General features: G+C 39.9%; 1 protein-coding gene across 2 annotated transcripts in view; it reads left to right on the top strand.

Annotated features, from left to right (window-relative positions):
- Positions 1–24456, top strand: part of rsrc1 (arginine/serine-rich coiled-coil 1) — a 468003-nt gene extending 443547 nt beyond the window's left edge. For both annotated transcript variants that reach the window (XM_041176225.1, XM_041176232.1), the window contains 3 exons: positions 15555–15658; positions 18615–18758; positions 24155–24456. In XM_041176225.1, coding sequence (XP_041032159.1) covers positions 15555–15658; positions 18615–18758; positions 24155–24253 — 347 coding nt within the window. In that variant the 3' untranslated portion in view covers positions 24254–24456. The remainder of the gene's footprint in view (positions 1–15554; positions 15659–18614; positions 18759–24154) is intronic.
- Positions 24457–25006: the final 550 nt, after the last annotated feature.

The following is a 25006-nucleotide window of genomic DNA, read 5'->3' as shown; positions in this document are numbered from 1 at the left end:
AAATTAACTTCACTTACTTTCATGACTATATTTTGCTTCTCAGACCACTGTATCCCTCTTCCACTAACACTCCTCTCCTTGATCATGCCCTTATTTTCCTGGTCATTGTCTTCCCCTGTTGTTAATTTCCCCTCCATTCAGTTGTAGATTAACCTGTTATGTTTCACGATTCACCACTCAAAAGATCCATTAATATTGACATTGAGGGACAGAGAGAAAAAGTATTCGTGACTTGTAAGTGCTACAGCTCTCACTTCACTTTATAAATTTTCCAATTAACTTCAAGGATCTTGCGCAAATGGCCAGCTTCCATTTGTAGCCTTGTCATTAAAGGGTAATTGGATCAAACCTGCATTCCCAGTGCAGAATTATGAAAGAAAGAGGAAAAATTAATATTAATGGTTCTGAATCTGTCCAGTTTCCTGTGCTGGAGAATGCCATATGTGGTCAACAAATTTGGCCAGGATCAATATTGCCCATAACATCTCTGTTTTATTAGTTTGCTAACTCCTGTTGCCATAGCTCTCACAGTTTGCATGGCCTCTTACTTTGAGGTACTAAAGGGTTTTAAGCATTCATGGAACTGTACACCTTGGCCTTTAACCAGCATCATCTTGCATTTATGTAGCACCTTTAATAAGGAAAAACAGCACAAGATGCTTCATAGAGGTGCAATTAAACAAGATAAAGCAACAAATCAAAGGAGGATATATTAGGAAGGATGATTTAAATCTTGGTTATGGGGATAGATTTAAGGAATGTCTTACAGGGGAAAAGAGGAGAGGTTCAGAGAGGGAATTCCACAGCTTGGGGCCTAGATAACTGCCAATGGTGAAGCAAAGCGAATGGGACATGCCGAAAAGATCAGTGTTGGAGAGAAATCAAGCTCTTGAATGGTTGTACTGCTGCAGGAGGCTACAGAGATAGGGAGATCATGGAGGAATTTGAACATGAGTATGGGTATTTTAAATTCAAAGTCATTGCCAGACTGGGAGCCAGTATACATCAGCAAGCACAGATGTGTGGAACTTGCTGTGGGTCAGGAAAGTTTTGCATTATTTCAAGTCTATGGATGGTGAAAGATGGAATGAAAGTCATAAGAGAGCATTGAAATAGCCAAGTCTTTTGCTAACAAAAGCATGGATGAGAGTTTCAGCAGTAGATGGATGGAGGCAAGGATAGAGAAGAACAATGTCACAGTGGTGGAGGTAGCTAGCCTTTTTAATGGAGAGGATATGAGATGAGAAGGATAGCTCAGGATTAAGTAGGACTCCAAAGTTGCGAACAGTTTGGTTCTCTTTGAGACAGTGGCCAGGGAGGGAAATGTGAACAGACTTTTGTGGTCAGGGCTGAAAATGATGGCTTCTGTCTTTTCAACATCTACTTCATAAGCGATAGAAGAAAATTAAGAGGAGGTGAAACTAAAATGCCAAAGGAGTATATTTATTACAGAAATGTTATAGAAAGAGCTAAAAATGGATTCAACAGCATCATGCAGTCAAATGTTATTTGTTAAAAATATTTACTAACAGACTTTTGTCACATTATGGAATACATATTCTAAACAATAATTCTGTAATTTCTTTTGAAAGTGAATAAAGTGCAGATCACTCTGGCTTGGTTTTGCTTTAAGTATTTGGTGATTTGGTCCATTATATGATGTAAAAATATTCAGTATACAATTTAAGCTATGTATAACAATCCGATACAGAAAAGCTCTAAATCTTCATATTTTACTTTGAATTGTAATGAATTTTAGGTTTTTTTTTGGACACTGCAAATCTTAGATTCAAAGCATTTCAATGAGCTGAAAATAAAAGCAAACAGAAAGAAAGGATTTGGAATAAATCAGTAGTAAAAGGTTATTGGGTAGACAGAGAGATAAAAGATAGAAGAAGCCAGTAATTGCCTTTAAGATCAGACTACAAAGCATTACTGTAGATTTTACAAGGCCAACCAGCAACAGAAGAGCTGTAATTTATGAGCTCAGCGTAAAAGAATAGCATAATTGCATTAAAAATTAATGCTAATGAGCACTAAAATGGTGAAGGTGGTTATTATGAAAGTTTGTATTCATCTTCCCTGGCTTGAATGATGGCTAGTGGCTTGATTAATGGCTTAATTTCTATCAATTAGCAGGCAAAAATCTCCTGTGAGGCAAGGGTAAATTGAGCATTGAATTACATATCTAGCCCTGCGTATTTGAAGGAGGGAGCTGCTTATTGTAGGCATATCTCTGACGTTGGCCTAAGTGACAAATGTGGTATGCCCTGCAATGTCTGTGTTACCTCTCCTGACAGACTAGTTGTATGTGGTTATGGGGTGTTTGGAGATGGCTAGCAGATGGCATCTAATGACTGGTACCTTGTAAACATGTTGTGCCTTGGTTCACAGTAAATTAATCAGTTGGGTCAAAAAAGAGATTCCAAATTTGGAATGGACAGCAGCATTATTGTTGCTTACTTGGGCCAATCATTCTTCCAGTCAGTGGAGTGTGATATGAGTTTTTGCTGAATTCATAGAAAATGAATTTGATATTTATTCCATTTAATTGTATAATTTCTTGTGTAACTGATAACTTTATAAATAAGATATCTTAAAGGAAAGCTCAGTTTTTTGACATTAATTGCACAAAAAGCAGCAAAATAAGGCATTGCTCTTTTCAACAATCAATCCATTATTTGGTGTTTGCTGGTTTTCAGACGGTTTTAGAATGAATTAGTTAACGTTAAAAAGAAATGTAGATTTATTAGGAATTCCATTCCTACATGAAGCACAGTTGTATCATAGCACAGCGGCCTTCAAGGAACTGCAGCATTATAATTGATCATGAAACTACCTTCAGTTATTTTAGCATCGTCTATTTTGTAAAATGTTTAGTACTTGAAACATTTATTATCTTATTGCATATTAATTATATTCCATGTTCTCTACTACCATAGTTAAAGAGGGTACAAACTATAAAAGAGTCAGAAGGGTTTTAAAATCTATCGAATTATTTAATGTTTCAAATCCTTTTGAGTATTAATACAGCTTTATTAAATCATCCTATCAGTAACCCATTTTTAATGACACTATGTATAAAAGTTCCAGTTACTTGTCGTCTTATAGAGTGGAGTCAAATTTTCTCTGAATCTAAAGAACAATGGAATTTATGAATCAGCATCATTTGTTGCCTTGAATTCTGTTGCTATTCTGACGTTTACAGCAATATATGCTTTCTGCTCAGGTTAACCTTAGTATTTATGGACTAACACACTAACTTGCATGTGTACTGAGTAAAATTACAAGAATTTAATTGCTACACAGAGTGTGGAATCTGTCACATTGGAGGATAATTCATCAATGATTATGCCACAAATACTTCAGTAATACTTAAACCTTTGTGAAAATACTACCTCTTTATTTTAAAAAAAGCTACATGTGCTTCTAGGAATTTAAGTGAATTATGCATAAAGAGTGTTAATTTAAATTTTAATTTCAAAGCACACAAATTAATCCTCTAAGTTAGCCGACATAATCCTGAAGTTGTGTGTTTGCATGAGCTGACTGCTTTATTTACTGGTGTAAATGGAACAGCTGCAGATGAAAGTCAAACTATTTTTCAACAGATGTGTTAGCAATGTAGTGAACCTATAGTCCATTTCCCACCCTCCCCCTCTGTCCGATGCCTCCTCCCTGCTCCTGACACGAAGAAATGTTCTCAGTCTCAAAACATCACATTAACTTCCAGGCTGCTGACGAAGGCAGCACAATGACCACCCAGAGAAAGATCCACTTTTGTTTTTCTTTTTCTTATTTTATATGTGGAAGTACCAATCAAGATTTTTCAGTCCCTCAGTAGTAGCTTTTTGCTATGTGAGATTCAATGTCTGCAAACAACTTAGCCACAGTGAAGCTTTTCTTTTGAAATAACAAGCAAATGGTACATGTATTTAATTGATGTTGATGTTGAGGTTTTTGCTCAATATTGAGCTCCAAATTTAATTTTTGAAGCCACTCAACCTTTGTCCTCGTTGTTTCCTGAAACCCATGTTTACTTTATAGGCTGGTCATGCAATAATTTATTGTTAGGCAGCTGTAGTTTTCCTACAACTATCAAATCTTTGTGAAGTGGTACAGAGGCATGTTGACAAATGTTTCACAGTCTGACTCCGAAGTCGGTTTGATGATCAGACTCACGAGCATACTAATAAACTGTGAGACCACCTTGGTTCGATAGCCATTCACTCGCTGCTTACATTTTTTTTATTGGGAATAGTTTTGCACTGGGCAACAGTTGTACTAATTTTTAAGTGCCCAGTCATTCAACTGGATTTCCTGGGAACCTTATAAAATCACTTTTGACTTTCTTTAATGTTAAAAATGTTATACTTTTGACTTTTTATAATTTTATAAAGGAGAGCACTTCTTGTAAGATTAAAATTAACTGCTCAAGGAATGAAGCTCTGTGCAGAGGTTCATGGTTTTTGAATTAGTGCTGAGTGCAGCCAGGAACATAACTGGGGTCTGCCAGCTGAACCAATTATCTATAATACAACTGAAGCATTATAATATCTTGCACAATAGCTTTCGTTAATATATTACTGCCGGCTAAAGTAGGACAGATTGTGGTACAAGTGTAACCCATATGTTTTAAATAATCACTATTAGTTTAGAATTAATGCCTATTCTGATACATTAAAAGAGGATAGAGAAATTGGCAGTATGCTGGCAATATAATAATTCAGAAGTAAGAACATAAATTCCCTTTGCCATCACATCCTTGAATGGTTTTAGGGATAAATGTTCATGGTACACACACTAAGGTTGGCACGCGCATTTGGGCAAGGGACCTTGTTTCACAAGTGTAACAATAAAGGCCATTTTTCACAAAGCCCTAATTTTCACTTGAATGATTAGAGGGGCAAGTAGCAAATCATGCAGAACAAGGAGCATGAGGCCCAGGTGATTGTAAATCCAGCTTCGTTCGCATGCCTCCACAGTTCTGGTGCTCAAAACCAGTAGGAAGTGGCAACTAGCCAGCTAGCAGCAGGGAAATTTTGCAGAGGACCTCATGATAAGCAATGGTGTGCCTCACAAGGACATTTGCTTTATAAGTTTAAATACTTAGCTATTTGGGCCTCTTTTGGGCCAGATTCTTCCTACTGAGCTCATTTGTCAGGAAATCACAAACCCTCCATCATTAACTTAAAGCAGTAGTTACCCTGGATGACAGAAGGTATCAAGGCTCACTGGTTTCTAGCAGGTATCCTTCCCACCTGCTGAGAAGCACAGGAGATGAAATAGAAGACCATGGTTGGGAGGGTGTGTGGTCAGTCGCCTGGTAGGTTTTATCCACCTGCTTGCCCAGCTTCTGCTGGGTGGGAAGGTTTAAAATTACTCCTAAAGTATGATATTCAAACAGTTAACTCAACACCTAATAGGAAGAATTAATTTATCTCAGATAAATTTCACAAAGTTAAATGTTCTATGTTCATTAGGAATGTATATGTGCAGTTAAGAAGGAAAATATCAAACATAAAATGATGATGTGATGCTTTTATTGTGTGTATACAAAATGGGACCAAAATATCATTTAATGCATGAATATGCAAACGTGTCCATAACAGTACAAAAGTTTTGTTCTTCATTTTTGGTATAACTACATTTGTTCACATTTCATTTTATATGTCCTTTTAATCATTGTTTGTCACAAGATAATATTTAAAGCTGGCTTTCTTCATTTATAGAGAGCAGCAGTTGAACCAGATTACAGCTTATTATCTACTGACCTCTGCTGGCTCTAGTTGCAAATGACTCTTTTAGAACAGAACTGTTGCTTTACAGGCCATCTAGTGGTAGCGTTCAGGAACTACCTTTACCCAAAAATACCATGCAATGGTGAACACATATTCATCAGTCTTCCATGTCAGAAAATATAATCACCCTTGTACCTGTTTTGCTGCCTTTCAGCTTATATTTCTTTCTCTGTCATATTTTCTACTTCTTTCTCTTCTCTTGCCTTCTTTAAATCTTTTTGCTCTCTCTCTTCCCCCTCACCCCTACCTCACCCCCCCACTTATGATTCTCTGCATTTATGTTTTTCCTTTCAGGTAGCAGGGCATGGTGAGGTGTGGGGCAGAGAAGGAAGCCATGGATGGCTGCAGGCTACATTTGGGATGAAAGTTGCAACGAAAATGTGCCCAGCAGCACTCCTCTCCATTACTCATTTTTAGGCCCCTGCATCTTCACTCTCCCACTGCTGCCTCCCCTTTCTAGCCCTATCATTACTTCCATACCTTTCCCTTCAACTACCTCTTCCTCCCCTTCCTTTGCTTTTCTGTCACTTACTTCTACCATTAACACTCTGTGCATTCCCCCAAAGGAAGGTGGAGAGATTCAAGAGGGTGCTTACCCTCCAGCTCTTCCTTTCTATCCTCTCAGGCCTGTCTCTAAATTGTTACAGCAATTACAAGCAGGATCGGATATCCACATTGCAGTTTACTCCAGTTGCAAATAATATGCTAAATATAAAAGGTTCCCAAAACATTTTAAAGATTTTCTCATTTTATTAATTCACTGCCAGACTGGTCTGACCACACAAAGTAATAGCAGGTGCTGCACTGGACTGTCAAAACTGCTCACTGTTCCAGGATCATCCCAGAATGCAAAGATAACCAGCATTCATATCTCTACTGCAAAATGCCTTCTTAAACCACTCTCCCTTGTCACCCTCATCCCCACCTCCAATATAAGTGCAAGGAACTCACAGGCTTCTTGTCACTAAGATTGATGCCATCTATTCAGCTGTCTCTGTCACTTTACTTCCCCTCCCTCGGCCACTGGGTCAAACTTTCTCTGAGGTTCTCCCTGCCGTTGCCTTGAACTTTCATCTTCCTCTAATTTCTCTCCTGTTTCCCCTCATACCCTCACCAAGTTCATCTTGTCCATGAGACCCACTTCCCACCCCCGCAATCCTATATCCACTACATTGCTGACTACCCAACGTTCTTTTGTGGCTCCCCCATTAGCAGATGTTGTTAACCAGTCCTCTCCACTCAGCTGCTAACTCTCCTCTCCTTCAAATCTCCAATTATTACCTCTTTCCTAAAAAAAACTCCTGATACCTCTGTTCTTGCAAGCCTTTCTTTCCTCTCCAAAGTCCTTGAATGTGTTGTCTCTGCCCAAATCCACACAGCTTTCCATGTTTGAATCCCTTCAATCAGATTTCCATTGCTGCCACAGTGACAAAATGGCTCTTATCAAACTTACAAATGACATCCTAGGTAAACTATCCCTCTCGTCCTTCTCACCCTGTCTGCTAGCTTTGACATGGTTGACTGAACTATTCTCCACTACAGCCTCTCCATCACAGTCCAGTTGGTTCCACCAGGCCCACTTGGCTACATGGACAAAAGAGCTGAATCCCAGAGGTGAGGCGTGAGAGTGACTACCCTCAACACCAAGGCAGCATTTGACTGAGTGCAGTATCAAGGAGCCTTGGAAAAGTTTAAGTCAATGGGAATCAGAGGGAAAACTCTCCATTGGTTGGAGTCCAACCTAATGCAGAGGAAGATGGTTGTGGTTGCTGGAGGAAAATCAGTTCAGCCCCAGAACATTGCCTTGGGTTAGTGTCCTAAGACCAACCATCTTCAGCTGCTTTATCAATGACCTGACCTCCAGCACAAGATCAGAAAAGGGAACGTTTGCTGATGATTGCTCAATGTTTAGCGCAATTTGCAACTCCTCAGATACTAAAGCAATCAATGCTCTTATGTAGCAAGACCTAAACACTTAGGTTGGGCTGGCAAGTGGCAAGTAACATTCATGCCACACAAGTGCCAGGCAATGACCATTTCCAACAAGAGAAAATTTAAAAATCTCCCCTTAACTTTCAAAGGCATTATCATCACTGAATCCCCCACCATCAACATCCTGGAGTCACCATTGACCAGGAACTTAACTGGACCAGCCATATAAATATTGTGGCCATAAAAGCAGGTCAGAGGCTGGGAATTCTGTGGCGAGTAACTCGTCTCCTGATTCCCCAAAGACTGTCCACCATCTATGAGGCACAAGTCAAGAGTGTGATGAAATACTTTTTACTTGCCTGGATGAGTGCAGCTCCAATGACACTCAAGAAGCTCGACACCATTCAGGACAAAGCAGCCTGCTTGATCAGTGCCTTGTTCATCACATTAAACGTTCACTACTCCACCACCAGCATACAGTGGCTACTGAGGCAACTAGCCAAGACTTCTTTGACAGCACCTTTCAAACCCATGATTGCTATCACCTGCAAGAACAGAAGCAGCAGGTGTGTGGGAACACCACCACTTGGAATTTCCCCTTCAAGTCATAAACCATCCTGACTTGGAACTACATCACCATTCCTTCACTGTCACTGGGTAAAAATCCAGAACTCCATTCCAAACAGCACAGTATGTATACCTACATCACATGGACTACAGTGGTTCAAGAAGATGATTCACCACCACCACCTTAAAGGCAATTAGGGATGGGCAATAAATGCTATCCTTTCCAGAGACACTTACATCCCACAAATAAATAAACAAAAAGGTGGATGGGACTCCACTAGCTGGTTCCATTCTTATGTATCCAGTCATAGAAAGAATCAGGCGCAATAGCTTTTCTTCTCCCTTCTACACTGTTACCTCTGGTGTTCCCCAAGGATCTACCCTTGATCCCCTCCTATTTTTCACCTGCTGCTGCCCCTTGGTGACATCATTCAAAAGCACAGCATTGGTTTCCACATCTATACTTATGAGACCCAGTTCTACCTCCCCAGCTCATCTCTCGACCCCTCCACTGTCTATAAATTATCAGACTGCTTGCCCAACATTCAGTACTGAGTACTGGGAAGACCAAAGCCATTATTTCCATTCTCCGCCACCAACTCCATTCCCCTCCCTAGCCACTGTCTCAGGCTGAACCAGCCTGTTCAAAACCTAGTTGTATTTGACCCTGAGATGAGCTTCAAACCACATATCTGCGCCAATATTAAGACTGCCTGTTTCCAACTTGGTCACATTGCCCAATTCCACTCCTTTCCCAGCTGTGCTGCTGAAACCCTCATTCAGGCCTTGGTTACCTCTAGACTTGACTATGTCAACACAATCCTGGTCAGCTTCACATGTTCTAACTTCAAGGGGGAGGTGAGGAGAACAAAAGTGAAGGTCTGCCTTTCACAATTAGAACTCATCTTTGTTTATTTACTTGTCCCATTACTACCCCCTTTTGCTTTGCACCTTCTGTCATTTAACTTCTCCATCCTCACACCCTTTGACAAACCTTCCCTTTCTTTTTCCTCCCCCCAACCCCCATCCCCCATCCTTTTCTCTGCCTATGTACTTGCTTAAAAACTATTACATCTCAAACTTTGTGCAGTTCTGATGAAAGGTCATTCACCTGAAATGTTAACTCTTGTTTTTCTCTCCACAGATGCTGAGTATTTACTGCATTTTCTGTTCTTACCATTCTCCCTTGTATTAGTTGTGCAACTAAGTGAGAGTTGACTTACTCCCAGAGAATTGATTCATTAAGGGCATTTCATCTGTACAAAGCACTTCACTAGTTGTCTAATCTCTATGCAGATGGCCTCATACCATTTCAATATAGTCCTCTCTTTGAGCCCTGAGGACACCTTCATAGGTTTATTGGAAGATTCTCTGATGGGCCTTGCTGAAAGAGCAATGGTCATTGTCAGTATCCCAGAAGAGCCATCTTGACCATGATTACTGATGAACTTTGGCTGCAGGAAAACTTTTTTAAAACCTATTTTTGTATAATGATATGCTGTGCCAGGTGAATGCTAGCCACTTCACCTTTCTCGTGTCCTAGTGATGATCCTCTTAGTAATTCCCCTTTTCAACATATTTCAGATACTCCTAGGATATTTCAAATATGGCCTTAAATCATTCCCCCTGTCCCCTCACTGGCTTTCCATTCCCAGTTATCTTAATAGGACCCTGCATAGCGGGGTGGGGGTGGGTGGGTGTGGGGGAGCGGGGAGGTGTTAGCTGGACAATGGTTACCTCTATTATGTGATGCTGTGGAATGCTCTCTTGCTTTGGTTAGTGAAAAGGTAGGCAGCTTTGAAGAAAACATTGAAGAAATGTCCACAAGCAGTGGACAACTTGATACAACACCCTGATTGGAGTACACTTGCCAACCAATATATTTCACAATTGTTATTAATGTCACCCAGTAAGAAATAGCATCTTCAGGAGACTCCTCAAAGAGCTGACGAGGCAGCATATTTGTAATGCAATACTTCCAGCCTCAAATTCAAGAGTACTAAATTTTCTTGATGTTCAGCACCACTAGAGTGTTTTGTTACACCAACAAACAGGAATGAACATATGTTACTGGACTCTGCTTTTTGCAGAAAGTGCAAAGTTACATTGATAAGCTAACACCTGACAAGCTGACTTTATTTCAGAACTGAATCATAGGTTGGTTCCTTCAGAGTTAACTGATTTCCATGTTTTTATAACAAATTACGGTCCTGTTTAGGAGCAGCACCTAAAGTTGGAAGGGCAATCCCCATCTTAGTAAAAATTCCAGTATCCTTTTCCAATGGTTTACCCTGATTTCTTACTGAAAGCCATGAGGGGGAAGTAAACTGCCAGTGCCTTATTGTAAATCTTTTGCAACATGACCTGGTCCTCCTGCAGACTATTGCTCTCAAAGCAGGAGAGTTCTGACTAACAGCTGGCTGTTCAGAACAAGACTAAACTTCCAGGGATTATCCCTAAGATTTATTGAGACTATTATGAGCGGCTTGCTGTTTTCAATCTCGACTTTAGCATGTGTTAAGTAGCTCAAATCAAACACTGCTTTGAGAAACTGAGATTTTTTCATGTCCAATGTCACAAGTGTGTTCCAGATATGCACCTTTTGGTGGGAAGAAATGAAAATGCCTCTAAAGATTTAATCTCTACTGTTATTTTTTCTTTCACATTGGTGAAGCTGCATTGTATCTTATACACCATGTAACTTGTTTAATTTGACTATGAGTTTAAATACGGGAACGTTTAATCTGATCATTCAAATGAAACATAAATGTCAGTGCAGGTTACTGTGTATTTCAATAAGCAATGATAGAACATAGGGCTGAATATTATGGGGGCATGGACGGCTCACCCCTGGAAACAAAGCTGGCAATGAGCCAATGCTGGCTCACCCTGCAGCCATAATATTCTGCAGGCCAGTTGCACAAGGGCTGAATGGGACTTCCGCCCCTCACTGAGGAGGAAATCCTGCCCTTGGGAGCTGCCAGCCAATCAAAGTGGCCGGCAGCACCATCAGTCCTGGAAGTGCCAAGTATGTGTTAATGGGCACTGCTGGGATTGCAAGAGGAGGAGGAAGAAGGCCTATGGATCCCTGGAAACAAGTAAGTCCAGGGTCTTGGGCAGGGAGAGTTTGGGCAGCTCAGGGAGGGGGTGGGGAGGGGGCGGTGGGGGTGCAGTGGTGTTGGTTAGTTAGTTTAAAGTGGCGGATGGGTAGGAAGAAAGACAGGGCGTTCTATCTTAGGGGGACTGCCCCGTCCCGTGTCTCTCTCTCTCTCCCCACTCCACCCCCCCCATCGGCAAATGGCAACCCTGAAGATAGAACCCCTCCCTTCCTTCCTGTCCATCAAAGAGATTATTTTAAAAATCAGGCTGCTCACTACCGCCCCACTGCCCATGCCAAACATTTTATGGCGTGGGCAGTGCATTATCAGGGCTAATTGGCTTGGTAACAAGCCTAATTGACCCTTCATTATCTATTTAAATATGGCAGGTGGGCTGCCGATTTTGAGGCCCGCCCATCCTCCTGTATTATGGGGGTGAGAGCTCATGGGTGGTTGGGAAGGTGACAGGGTGGGCCCTATTTTACATTCATCCCCTGCCGAAAACACATCTGGCTGGGGTATGTAAAATACAGCCCACAGCCTTATCAGACATTGCTGAGAGGAGAGTTCTTCCCAGCAGCCTAGTGATGTGTGAGATCCATGGAAAACCACCTTTGATGTTGATTTTCAAGTTTAGTGGTAAAGGAAAAATTAGTAACGTTGATTGGAGAATGAAAACTACCTGAATTTTTCAAGTAAAAAATCCAGTCACTTAAAGAAAAATCACTTAAAGGAATGCATAGATTTCAATCATTTTTTAAACTTCTTTGGTAACCTTAGATTACAGCATGGTATGAAATTATAGCCTTCAATCAGTCATTTTTTCTTCCCATTATACTACTTGCCAAAGTGACAACAAGAACTGGAACAAAAATATGTAGAAAAACATGGAGTGACTTTTCAATGCTCTTTGAAAGAGTTACTGCGTAACATGCTTTCAATCCTGCGTGTGATAAAACCATCTCCTCAACAAATAGAACTTATTCAACAGAACAAATACATTGCATTAAAAGGATCAGAATGCTAACTCCATGCAGCAGATATTTAATTTGCAAATAAAATTCAGTCGAGTTAAACAAATATTCAATCTTTCCAGGAACACATTTCCATTAATTGTAAAGAAATACGAACTCCAAGTTTATCTAAAAATGAAATATATGTTGAGTAGCATTCCCAACATAGGTTCTGGAAAACCCAAAGTGAACAACGACACTTGGGTTTCTGTTTGTTTCAAAATTATTCTGAAGAAGCACACCCCCTAATACACAAATCGCAAATTTTCCATTCATTAAACAAACCGCAAAACGTGTGACAGCTCCAATGCAGTTCTCAGTCAATTCATCAGGGGCCGTGGGACATGATGCTATCACACAAGTTGCGCCTCATGTCTGCAGTACTCAGGTGTAAGACAAAGGACAAAATATTTGTTATTTCATTGTAACTCTTGCGAGTACAAACACGTTTCCATCTGTTTCAGATGAAGTTACATTGTTTCATAGTTTGCCATTGTGAGATTTGAACTCTTGATCTTGGGGTTACAAACCCAGTACCATAACCACTTGGCTATTTAGGCCAAGCGTTATTTCATTGTATATGTACCAGTTGCTGCAATAAAGTAACAATGCTGAAATATTTTTTAAGGTTGCCTTTCAAGTCATGTTAAGTAAATATATAAAGAATAGACAGAAAAATAAGAAATTAAGTTGTTAAATGATAAAGTAGGGACCTGTATTGCTAAAGATAAATCTCATTATATATGTTATTCCATGTATATCGTTTCATTAGAGTGCTGAAATTATACAAGAAATCCTAAATACCCAAAGAGAAACCTGTTGACTTTTTGTACGAGCACGATCAAAATTTAAAATTGAATGTCAATTAATGGTGAATTAGAACAATTAAGTTAGAAGAATGAGGAGTGATCTTATTGAAATGTACACGATTCTGAGGGGTTTGACAGGGTAGATGTTGAGTATATCTTTCCACTAGTGGGGGAATCCTGAATTAGGGGAAAAAGTTACAGAATAATGGGACACTCATTTAAAACTGAGATGCGAAGGAATTTCTTCTCTGAGAGGGCAGTGAATGTCAGGGATTCTCTACCGCAGAGAGTTGTAGAGGCAGATCACTGAAAGTATTTAAAGAAGAGGCAGATCGATTTTTGAAATATCAGGGAGTTGATGGCTATGAGGAGCTGGCACAAAAGAGGAGTTGAGGCCTGGAGCAGATCAGCCATGATCTTATTGAACGGCGGGGCAGTCTTGAAGGGCTGAATGGACTACTCCTATTTCTTATGTTCTTATGTAAAAGTCAACAATGATTTTTCACACCAGACCATAAATTTTGCTGAATTTGGGATTTTATTGATCCCAGACATATGAAGCTTGCCTGGGATTTCAGAATCTATTACATTTGATTTTTCTATCAAATACATTTTCTTCTGATGTCTGATCAGCAATATCAAGGAAGGGATTTTATCATCAATGATGTCATTGTCAAATAAAACCATACTAATGAACCTGAATGCCATGTTTATTTTCCATGTTGTTCAATCTGTGACCATCAGATGATATCTGTCTTTAAAATTTGAATTTTCCAATTGTAAGTTTTACCTATTACATTCCACAATTGGCTAGATTAAAAAATAAAAATAGATTTACAGCAAGATATTTTATAATTAATTCTTACTAAATGTTTCAATTTTGTAGTGTGATTATGCTTTTACTAGGTTGACAAACTAAGACATACACAATGCCACGATAGTGATGAAATTACATTGCTATTTGAGTCTTAGTTTAAAGAAAAAAATCAAAAGATTATGTCCCAAAGAATGATTAATATATATCTTGAACCTGAGTCCCCACCCATAAGATTTGAAATTCAAAACTCCGACACAAATATTAATGGTATGTTAAATGTATTATAAAGGTTAAGGATACACAGGTGAAGGACATTGATTGATTAAGCACCTTGAGCACATGGTTAATATGTTTATTTAATTAGTCATTATTGTGAGATTGGCAGCATTCTTTTTTGTGAAGATTTGTGATGCAGAGGACCTGGTTTAGAACAAAAAGTTTTTCTTAAATGAAAACAGAAAAGGCTGGAAAAACCCAGCAGGTCTGACAGCATCCGTGGGGAGAGAAACAGTGTTAACGTTTCGAGTCTGTATGACCCTTCTTCAGAGCTCTGAAGTATTTTGTTTTTATATTAAGAAGCTTTTCTTTTTGGTCCCTAATCGGCCCCACTATTTCTTTGACTGTTGCAACTGTTTATATGTTTATAAAAAAGTGTTCCCATTTATTCCCACTAATCTTTTTCTCTTTTATTCATTCTTGGGATGTGGGCATCACTGGCTAGCATTTATTTCCCACCCCTAATTACCCTGGTTCAGAGGGCATTTAAGAATCAACCACACTGCGGTGGGTCTGGAGGCTAGACCAAGTAAGGAGGGCAGATTTCCTTCCCTAAAGGATATTAGTGAACCCAATGGTTTTTATGACAATCGGCCAATGGTTTTGTGGTCATCATCAGATTTTTAATTCCAGATTTTTTATTGATTCAAATTTTACCATCTGTCGTGATGGGATGTGAAGCTGGCTCCGTGGAATACTAGTCCAGGGATAATACCACAATGCCATCACCTCTCCTATTGTCCCTCTTATTTCCTTTCTTAATTCTCCTCTGTACATCCTGCATTCTGCTTGATATGAACCTGCTATCTATCAAGAGCCACGTTTTCTGTTTGGCATTAACCTTGATTATTTTAGTCATCCAGGGAACTCTTGCTTTGAATGCCCTTCCTTTCATCCTCATAGGAATGTGCCTAGTTTGTACCCATATTATCTCCTCCTGGAAGGCTTCCTGTTGTTCATTTACCATTTCACCTGCTAATCTTTGTTTCCAACCACCTAGGCCAGATCCCTTTTCAACTCCATGAAATTAGCACCCTTGGTTATCTTCATTTACGGTTGTTCTTCGTTCTTTTCCAGAACAACTCTAAACTTTATGACGTTGTCAACTTAAATTCACACAGCAACACCATCTAGTCACAGCAGCCAATGTGATGACCTTTTAGGACAGTTTTGGAATTGAATGTTCTCAGATCCTGTCTGAAATTTGGAGCATTATTCCTTTAAATTCCTTTTCTCCCCAGAATATACTATTGAAGAACAGGTGAAGCGAGTAAAAAGCATTGAAGCAATTGAAAGTGATTTTTTTGTCCAGCAAACTTTCCGATCAGGTCGAGATGTAAAAAAGGTAGGTATTATATTCCATGTTTCTAAGTTTTATTTCTGAGTATTTGGATCAAACATTTTAAAGCTGCATTTACTATTGGAGTCCCTGTGTTTTTTTATTGGTTTGGGTCTTGTTGCTGGGGTACAGTTGCAAAGTTGGTTATGAAAAATAAAAATTCATAATGTGGCAAACCATTCAAGCAGAAAAAAATCAGTTGAAAGATATTCTGTTTTCATTTTTGGGTTAACATCACCCACTTTGTTGAGTGTTTTAGAATGAAATTAAAATAACACTTTCCACTGAGACACCTAGCTCCAGCATCAAGCATGCTTAGGTCAGTTGCAGCTCAGCCAGATAAGGAGATAAGAAATAGGAGCAGGAGTAAGCCATGTGGCCTCTCACCCTTGCTCCATCATTTAATAAGTTCATAGCTGATGCTCAACCTCAACTTGTTTCCCTTCCAACCACAACCCCAAACCCCTTAATTCTCTTAGAGTCAAAAACCGATAGATCTTAACCTTGAAAACAATGTTGATATATCCATGGCCCTCTGTGCTACAGAATTCTCTGATTGAATAAATTTCTCCTCATCGCAATGAAAATAGCTGTCCCCTTATCCTAAGACAACGCCCCCTAGTTTTAGACTCTTCAGCCAGGGAAACAGCATCTCAGCACCTACCCAATCAATTTCTCTCAGAATCTTAAACGTTTCAAGAAGATCACCTCTCATTCTTATAAACTTCATAGAGTGTTGACTCATTCTACTCAATCTCTCATCATGGGACAGCCCCCTCATCCCAAGAATCAATCTAGTGAATGTTATTTGCAACCCCTGTAGGCAAGTATATCCTTCCTTAGATACAGAGACCAAAACTGTGCACAATACTCCAGGTGTAGTCTCAGTAAAGCCATGTTCAGTTGCAACAAGACTTATTTACTCTTGTAATCAAATGCCCTTGCAATAAAGGCCAACAGACAATTTGCCTTTTATTTGTTTACTGTACCTACGTGTTAACTTCCTGTGATTCTTATGCAAGTACACTCAGGGCAACAACATTCAATATTTTCTCACCATTTTAAACAAATTAGTTTTCCTGATCTTCCTCTTAATGTGAATAACCTCACATTTTTCCACATTATATTTATCTGCCTCTTTCTTTTCCGTTCACTTATTTATATCTCTTTACAGCCTCTTTGTGTCCTCCTCAATGCTTACTTTCCTGCTTGGTTTTGTATTGTCAGCAATCTTAGCTACGTTACGCTCAGTCCCTCCATTTAAGTCATGAACATAGATTGCAAATGGCTGAGGCCTCACCACTAGTTACAACTTGCCAATCTGAAAATAACCCATTTATTCCGACTCACTGTTTTTTGTCCTTTAACAATCCTGTATCCGTGCTAATATTCCCCCAGTCCCATGCTCCCTAATCTTGTGCATCAACCTTTCATGTGACATTTTATCAAACACCTAATGAAAATTTAAATATACTCTAGCTATTGGTTCTTCTTTATCTACCCTCATCGTTACATCCTCAAAAATAAGATTGTTAAGTGGCAGGTGCAGATAGCCACTTGGGAAATGGTGTTGTGACCATAAGAGACCTGGCTCAAGAAAGGGCACTTTTGGGTACTAAATATTCCTAGAATCAAGGTATTCAGGAATGATTTGGAAGAAAAGAGAGGAGAAGGGATGATAATAGTAATTAAAGAGAACATAACAGTGCTGTTGGGAGAGGAATCCTCGGAGTCAAGGACAGAATCTATTTGATTAGTGTTCAAGAAACAATAATAGCACCTTTACACTACTGGGTGTATTTTATGGCCTCCAACTAGAGGGGAATATATCGAGGAACAAATTTGTAAGTAAATCACAGAGACTTGCAAAAACTATGAAATAGTTCTAATGGGGGACTTTTGAATAGTAATAGTATAATGGACAGATAGTGGGAAATGTTTCTGAAGTGTAACCAAGAGAATTTTCTAGATCAGTTGTTTCCAGTCCAACAAGGAAGGAAGCATTGCTGGGTGTAATTCTGGAGAATGAGGTATGACAAGTGGATCAAGTGTCAGTACGGGAACACTGAAGGAAGAGTCATCATAAGGTTTAGGTTAGCTATGAAAATAGGACAACGAGCAATCGAGAGTAAAATTAATAAATTTGGGGAGGGCCAATTTCTATGGGGTGAGAATGAATCTAATCCAAGTAAAGATTTGCAGGCAAAACTGAATAGAGCAAAGGGCTGTCTTCAAAAAACCTATAGTTCAAGTACAGTTGAGCTGCATTTGCAGGAGGGGAAAAGGTAGGACAAAAAATGCTGGAGATCTCTGGATGATGAAAGAGATAGAGAGTAAGATGAAGAAGATAAAGGGTTAATACTACAAGTGAGGGCCAGGCTGAATATAGAAGGTTCAGAGGAAAAGTGGAAAAAAGAAAAGGAGAAGCAAAGAGAGTGTGTAAAAGAGTTTGGCAGCTAACATAACAGGGAATTCAAAAGTCTTTTATAAGTATGGTATATAAGAATGGTATAAGGGCTAATAAGGGACCTTTAAAGGAGCTTATGCCTGGAGGGAAGGGGCTTGGCTGAGTTGTTAAGTGACAGCTTTGCGGCTGCCTTTACCGGGGAAGAAGATGCTGCCAAAGCTATTGTAAAAGAGGTGGTGGTTAAGATACTAGATGGGCTAAAACTTGATGAAGAGGAGATCTGCTGCTAGTGTGCTATTAAGTACAATGCTAGTAATGTCTTGCAAAGATGAATTGATATGCTAGAATTTAATTTTAAAACATAATGTACTTAATTTACAGAATGTTCTGGCAAAAATGGTAAATTGCACAAATCATAGGATATTATGCCATGAAACATTACGCATTGCTAATTTATCACGCAGAAACAGCTTTTTCCACACTAAAAGTGATGGGTATTTTTGAATGGATAGCATCTGATGCCAAAACATTTAATCTTATTTTTCCATTGCTTAGGCACAAGAACCCACTGAAATCAAGCACGAATCCATTGTGCTAAGCAACAGAACAACTGATTTTAACATTGAAATCCAACAAGAGATTGATTATGTCCCTTCTGCGATTAAATATCAAGATGATGACTCATTGGCTCACCCAAGTGTAAGTATTTTGTGACTAAAATACAAATTTTTGTTGGCCACTTAATTTTATGATTTGGTAATAACCGCCCACAAAATACAATCACAATGAACCAATGCACAAATGTACAATGAACAAATATAACTATGTATTCATAACTACTACCTGATGTGTCCATTTTCTTTCGCTTCAGCGAATTGTCAGCTGCCAAGTGTTACGATCCCTGTAGAGACCAATAACAAAAAAGCAATGAATTTCTCAGCAACTGATGAAAAGAACGTGGTACAAGATTTTGTGTTCTAACACCTTTACTCTAACAAACAAACTAAAATCAATCTGGACTAAACATTTCTTAATGGGCAACTAATACACCAGACTAATGAAAAGGTACTTCCCCATTAACTAACTAACACAACCGAAATACTTTAAGTCACGTTTTTACTTTATGCCACACTCTCAGCAGATATGCAGCCTTGAATATTAAGTTCCAAGCTCCCGGCTTTTCAGCAGACTCCCTTCTCCCTGCGAAGCCAGGGCAAGTCGTCCAGTGTTCTTTGAAAGTCATTCCAGTCAGACTTTTGAGTGTCCCTGAACCAACTTCCAGCAGCAAGGTCCACTCTGGCGACTCCATGTTCCTTAAATGTCCACAAGTCCCATCTCTTTGAACAGAGGACCAGTTTTTTTTATTCTTTCGTGGGATGTGTGCAATTGATGATAATTTCATAGTCACCGTTACTGAGACTAGTTTTCAATTCCAGCAGCAGCTGTGGAGGGAATTGACTTGCTGTCCAAAAGCATTAGCATGGGCCCCTGGATTGCTAAGCCAGTGATATTATCACCATGCCACCGTCTCCCCCTGTTCTCACCAACATCCTTCTTGGTGGCTAACACAAAAAACAATCTTTACCTCTGTATTTCACAGCAATGGCTGCTGGCTGTTCCAAAAATAGTAATTCAGTGATTCCTTTGTTTGTGTCTCCATGTCACCGTGCCTAGAAAACCAGCTGCCCTTACTTTGTGTCAACGTGTGAAAACTGTCAATTGATTTTCTATAGGTTTCATTTATGGATCACATGGGCCTATCTCCAGGCAGCATTTAGCATTATCACCATCCTATAATGACTTGACGGACAGGTTTCAATGAAAAACACATAACTTTATTACGGAGAGCTTTTCAGGTGCTACATGCTTGAACCAGGACCTTGACAAGAAGCCCTGCCGCCCCCCACCCCGGATTATCCACGTTTGACTCATTGATCGGAGCCTCCAAGAACAAACACGTGACCCATGATAGACAGTAGGAGAAGCTATACCCTCAATTATTACATTTCTTCCCCCTTTAGCTTTTTTTCAATTTCTGTTTACAGAGAATATTTGTATATCCCACAACATATACTTATATACAACTAGGGTGATTAAAGATTAAGTGCAAAATTTTTAGGTCGGTGGGCCCAGGATCGGCCAGGGAACGGACTGCTGACCGCGATTACACACTGGCTGACCAATTAATGGCCAGGCAATGTGAAACGCGCACTGATATGCTCAGCACTACCAGGTGGGCGCAGGAAGAGGGCGAGCGCTGTCGTCAGTGCGGATGCAGGTGAGTGCGGTCAGTGCGGGTGCAGGTGAGCGCTGTCGTCAGCACAGGTGCAGGTGAGCGCTGTCGTCGGCACAGGTGCAGGTGAGCGCTGTCGTCAGCGCAGGTGCAGGTGAGCGCTGTCGTCTAGCGCAGGTGCAGGTGAGCGCTGTTGTCAGCGCAGGTGCAGGTGAGCGCTATCATCAGCGCAGGTGCAGGTGAGCGCTCTCGTCAGCGCAGGTGCAGGTGAGCGCTGTCGTCAGTGCGGGCGTGAGCAAGTGCTGATAGAAAGCTCTCTGAAGGCAGAGAACTGCCTCAGAGTTGAAGACCTGAAAACCATTAAACAAAGTTTTTAAAATCAGGAAATCAGACATCACAATCAGTCACCTGAACAAATACATGATAAAAATGCTGTCCGTAGATTTTTCTTTTTCTTTCATTTAATAACGGAAACCTCATCCCGCCCTTGGATGAGGTTTCATGAAAAATGCAAATACCGCCTGGCCGATTCGCCTGTCCGCCAACCATAAGGTTGGACGGACCTCGAAAAATTGGAGACAATCGCACCTTTAATTACCTTAATTAACTCACTTCTGACTTTTGTGGGCGCCCACTGACCAAAATATTGTGCGAGTGCGGGATGATGTCAGGGCACCTGCCCGATGTCATCTCGCATGATTTCATGTCCAGTCAGGTCAGGCACGCACCTACACACTGAGCTAAATATTCTGCCCTAAGTCCCTGAGGTGGTTTCCTTATTCGGTTAGAGCAGCGCAGATCTACCACGAGATCGATTTGATCAGGAACTGCAGCACCAGATACATCATTAGAAAGTGGCAGTCCAGGGTTTGGCAACTCGAAAGAGACATCAAGCGATTTTAGGTCGATCTGTCACCTCAGGGATTAATGGTTCAACATTAATCACAGGTGGAATAGCTGGTTGTTGGAATGTCTCTCTATTCCTAAGATCGTCCACGTGTTTTCGAATAATTTGGTCTTACATTTCCCTCTTGAAGGAGAAGGGACCAATTTCTGAGACAATTGGACCAGAAACCCAACAAGGTCCACTTCCAAAATTTTGCACGAAAACTGCATCTCCATAGTGAATCTTCGAGCTTTGTTCTCAATATTGAGATTCGTTTGTTGATTACCCTGATTCATCTCTACCTTCCCCTCTGAGTTTGGAAACATCAGACTTAACCTTGTACATAGGCAGCATTTCATCAATAATTCAGACGGCGTTGATCCCGTAGCTGAATGAGGTGTTGTATGATAATTGAGAAGAAAGCAAGTTTCTAGAGTACCTTCTGATAACCTCTTCGTTCCTGATTTGAAAGTTTGCACAGTTCTTTCAGCTAAACCATTTGATGAGGGATGATATGGTGCTGTTTTAATATTACCAAATCATACATCAGCTGAAACCTTCACTTGAGGACAATCAGCCTTCTTAATTGATAAAATTTAAACCTCAAGATGGCTCAAAATCCATCGATTTTTTTTTAAACTACGATTTTGATGTGCTATTTAAAATAAGAGAGAGAAACGATAGACAACAAAACTGAGTTCTGAAGCCACGTTGGAAGGCATTGGGGTAATTTTTGACTTCAGTAAGACAGAAATTAGGAGTAGCAGATGGGCCACCAGTTACATGCCCCATCCAAATTTGTTTTCTCCACTGTGGATTTATTGTCTCTGCTAAAATTCCAAATTGCCTCCATGGCTTTCATTCTTGTTTAGCAAAGAGATGCTTTTTGTTCTGTGTTCTGCAAATAGCACCTGTATGAACTTCAGATTCAAATTTTTAGTTGTCATGAACAATTGATAGTTTACTCAAAAATCTGAGAGTGAAGTGCATTAAAACATAATAGCATTACAAGCAGACAGCATTAATTAGAAATAATCAAACATCAAGGCGGTAGTTAGCTCACTGGCTAAAAGCATGGTGTAGAATAAAGCCAACAGCACGGTGTAAATCCCTGTACTGGCTGAGGTAGTTCTTGGGGCCCCATCTCCTCGTCTTGCCCCATAGTGATATTGTAGCATAAGCCATGATTAGTGACCCTGGGTGGACTGCAACAAAAGGGTGAAAGCAGAGAAACACCCTGTAATTGTCAGCCTTTCCAGCTGCCAACCTATCCAGATGTCTTGGACCTTCTTTGCCGCTGAGATCATGAGAAAGCTGCAAAGAGGCTAGGGGCAACAACGTACACTCTTCCTTCACTATAATCAAATTGCTTAGCGTGGGTTTAGCTGCAGAAAATATGACCTTTGAAATAATTTACCCCTTGGACTTACTCAGACAACGAGGAGTCCATGACTACTAAATCAAACATCACTACCAGTCACTGCTAATGCATTTAAGAAGTATCAATAGTGTTCCATTCCTAACTTGCCATTTGATAAAGACTACAGTTGATAGGATCCAAATTTACAGACCAAAACATTCTAAAGAAATCATGCAACAACACCAAAGATGAGATCAAGATTTAAATTACACTTGCTCTTCTTTAGTTAATGCATAATGATTGAAGGCTAGAATCACATATCAGTGAATTAGGCACTCATATCCTGCTGCAGTAATTCAAAGAAGCACATCACATGATCTTTCCCATGGACACTTTGGTGTCAATGTCTTTTTTAATATTTCGGTATTCACACTATCTTATTGAATATAGAGAAAAAATGAAGGAGGACAATATGAAAAATTGGCTGCAAATATTTGCAACCTATAAAATTACATAAGGCTTTCATTGTGCCCCAAGATGGACAGCAAGCACAAAGGGGATTTAGGAGCCTGCACAAGGTGTATGGTGGCTTATTCGGCCCTGGTATCACCTAAATGAGGTGGTTGCCCAATAAAAACAACTAAAATGCTTTAAAAGCCCTCCCATTGCATAGTACATATTTAAAACAGGCACAAAGGAAAGATCACCATTCAACTTTTAAAAGTAAATCTATTCTTTACCCTTTGCCCATTCCTTCTCATATTCCTTTGCTCTCCATCCACATGGTGCCTCTTCCCCCAAGCTGCAATGGTTTCTGGTATGCGACTCTCGCCCTTTACTAACTGCTGGTGCCTGACAAAGCAGCCCTGACACGCTTGGCACATCATGATACTTGTAGCCAGACAGCAATACATTATGCAACTGGTGAACTCGGTATTATTGGGCCTCTTATACAGAGTATAAGTATATTTGACTTTTTGTGAATAGTAATTAGTTTTGGTGTCAATGCAACTGTATTTAACAAGAATAAAAAATGCTTTGTAATTAGGCTGGATCAAAGCTTTAAAAATTGCAAGACAATTTTTCACATTTGTTAGTCATGATGGTAACTCCTGATGGGCATCTGCAACATTCTGAGTTTATAACATGAAAATTTTGTCACTGCTTTCAAAGATAGACAAAAGGGAAAATGTGCTTGTTCTTCAAGAAATTAAACTCTGACATTCGTTTACGTATATTTTTAAATTAGGGTATTTTCTCAGTATTTTGTTCTTGAGACCCCTCTGCTACACATCACCGTGGGGAAGAGGGCTGATGGTTCATTTTGTTTTCCATCCCTGTGTTGGAATGTCTGACCTCTGCTTGGTGCCTGTGCATTGAGATGCACATTCCACAGTTGGAGGATTGTTCACACAACTTTGCATCATTATCTGCTAACCATAGAAGCTTTTATGAAAGAGCAAGTTGCATGAGTTCTCATTCTCTTTCAACTGCACTTTCAAAAAAAATGGATAAGCATAAGTAACGAAAACTTCATGCTAAAGAAAGTTGAGTTAAACAATGACAGTGTGTTGTTAAAACTAATTTCTTCACTTGGTTTTGTTCTGTTACTACAGTTGTTCACGGACAAGAAAGAAGCAGAAGAGAAATGGTTCAAGAGGTTAATCACTCTGCGGCAGGAGAAATTAATGGGAAGCCCAGTGTCTGGATTTTGAATGTTGTTTATGTTTCTTAAATGATTGAACCATTAGCCAATAAGTATGTTGTGAAATTACTGTATTTCATTGTTTTATCTTGCTAAGTATGAATTTATATTACAAAGAGAGCTAATTATTGATAAGCTCAGGATTTCTGATTTAGTAAACTATCTAATTTGTACCAGCTGTTACTTTCTTTCATTAAATACTTTGCATATCCAGAGCATTTTCATCTTTAAATTTGTTAAACTGCATTGCATATTATTGATAAAGCGAGTGACTTGTTCATGCTCGCGTCCATTCAGAAAAATTAAGGACTTTAGAAGCAAAATTGCTGTATGGTGCAGCAATGGCTGAGGAGCTTGCCTGACTCAGGCAGGAGTTTCCTCAATACATTGTACTCTGAAGCCATTTTTATGGCCTACTGGGTAGAGTGTCCACCATTACCCTCGTTCAGTAGGACCTGTTGGGCAAGAAGCAGAGACCTTAAAGGTCAGTGAAAATTTATTTTTTTGAGGCCTGTAGGAGCAAATGTGCTGACTTGGGCCCCACAAAAATAATCTGAGCTGCTGCCACCTCCCACTTCCTTCCACCCAACAAAGATCTCAACCTCTTCCCCCTTCAGATTTATCTTGCTGATGGCTGGGTAACCTAAATCTGGAAAGCTGCATTGGATGTTTGTCAGTTTGAGCAAGGCGCTGATTTTACTTAGATGAGGCTTGGCCCTCAAACCCCCTGGACCTCCTGCTGCACCTTCCGGGCAGCAAACCG

The sequence above is a fragment of the Carcharodon carcharias genome, chromosome 2 (assembly GCF_017639515.1).
Source record: "Carcharodon carcharias isolate sCarCar2 chromosome 2, sCarCar2.pri, whole genome shotgun sequence".
Classification (NCBI taxonomy): domain Eukaryota; kingdom Metazoa; phylum Chordata; class Chondrichthyes; order Lamniformes; family Lamnidae; genus Carcharodon; species Carcharodon carcharias.
This window is presented reverse-complemented; position numbering and strand designations above follow the sequence as displayed.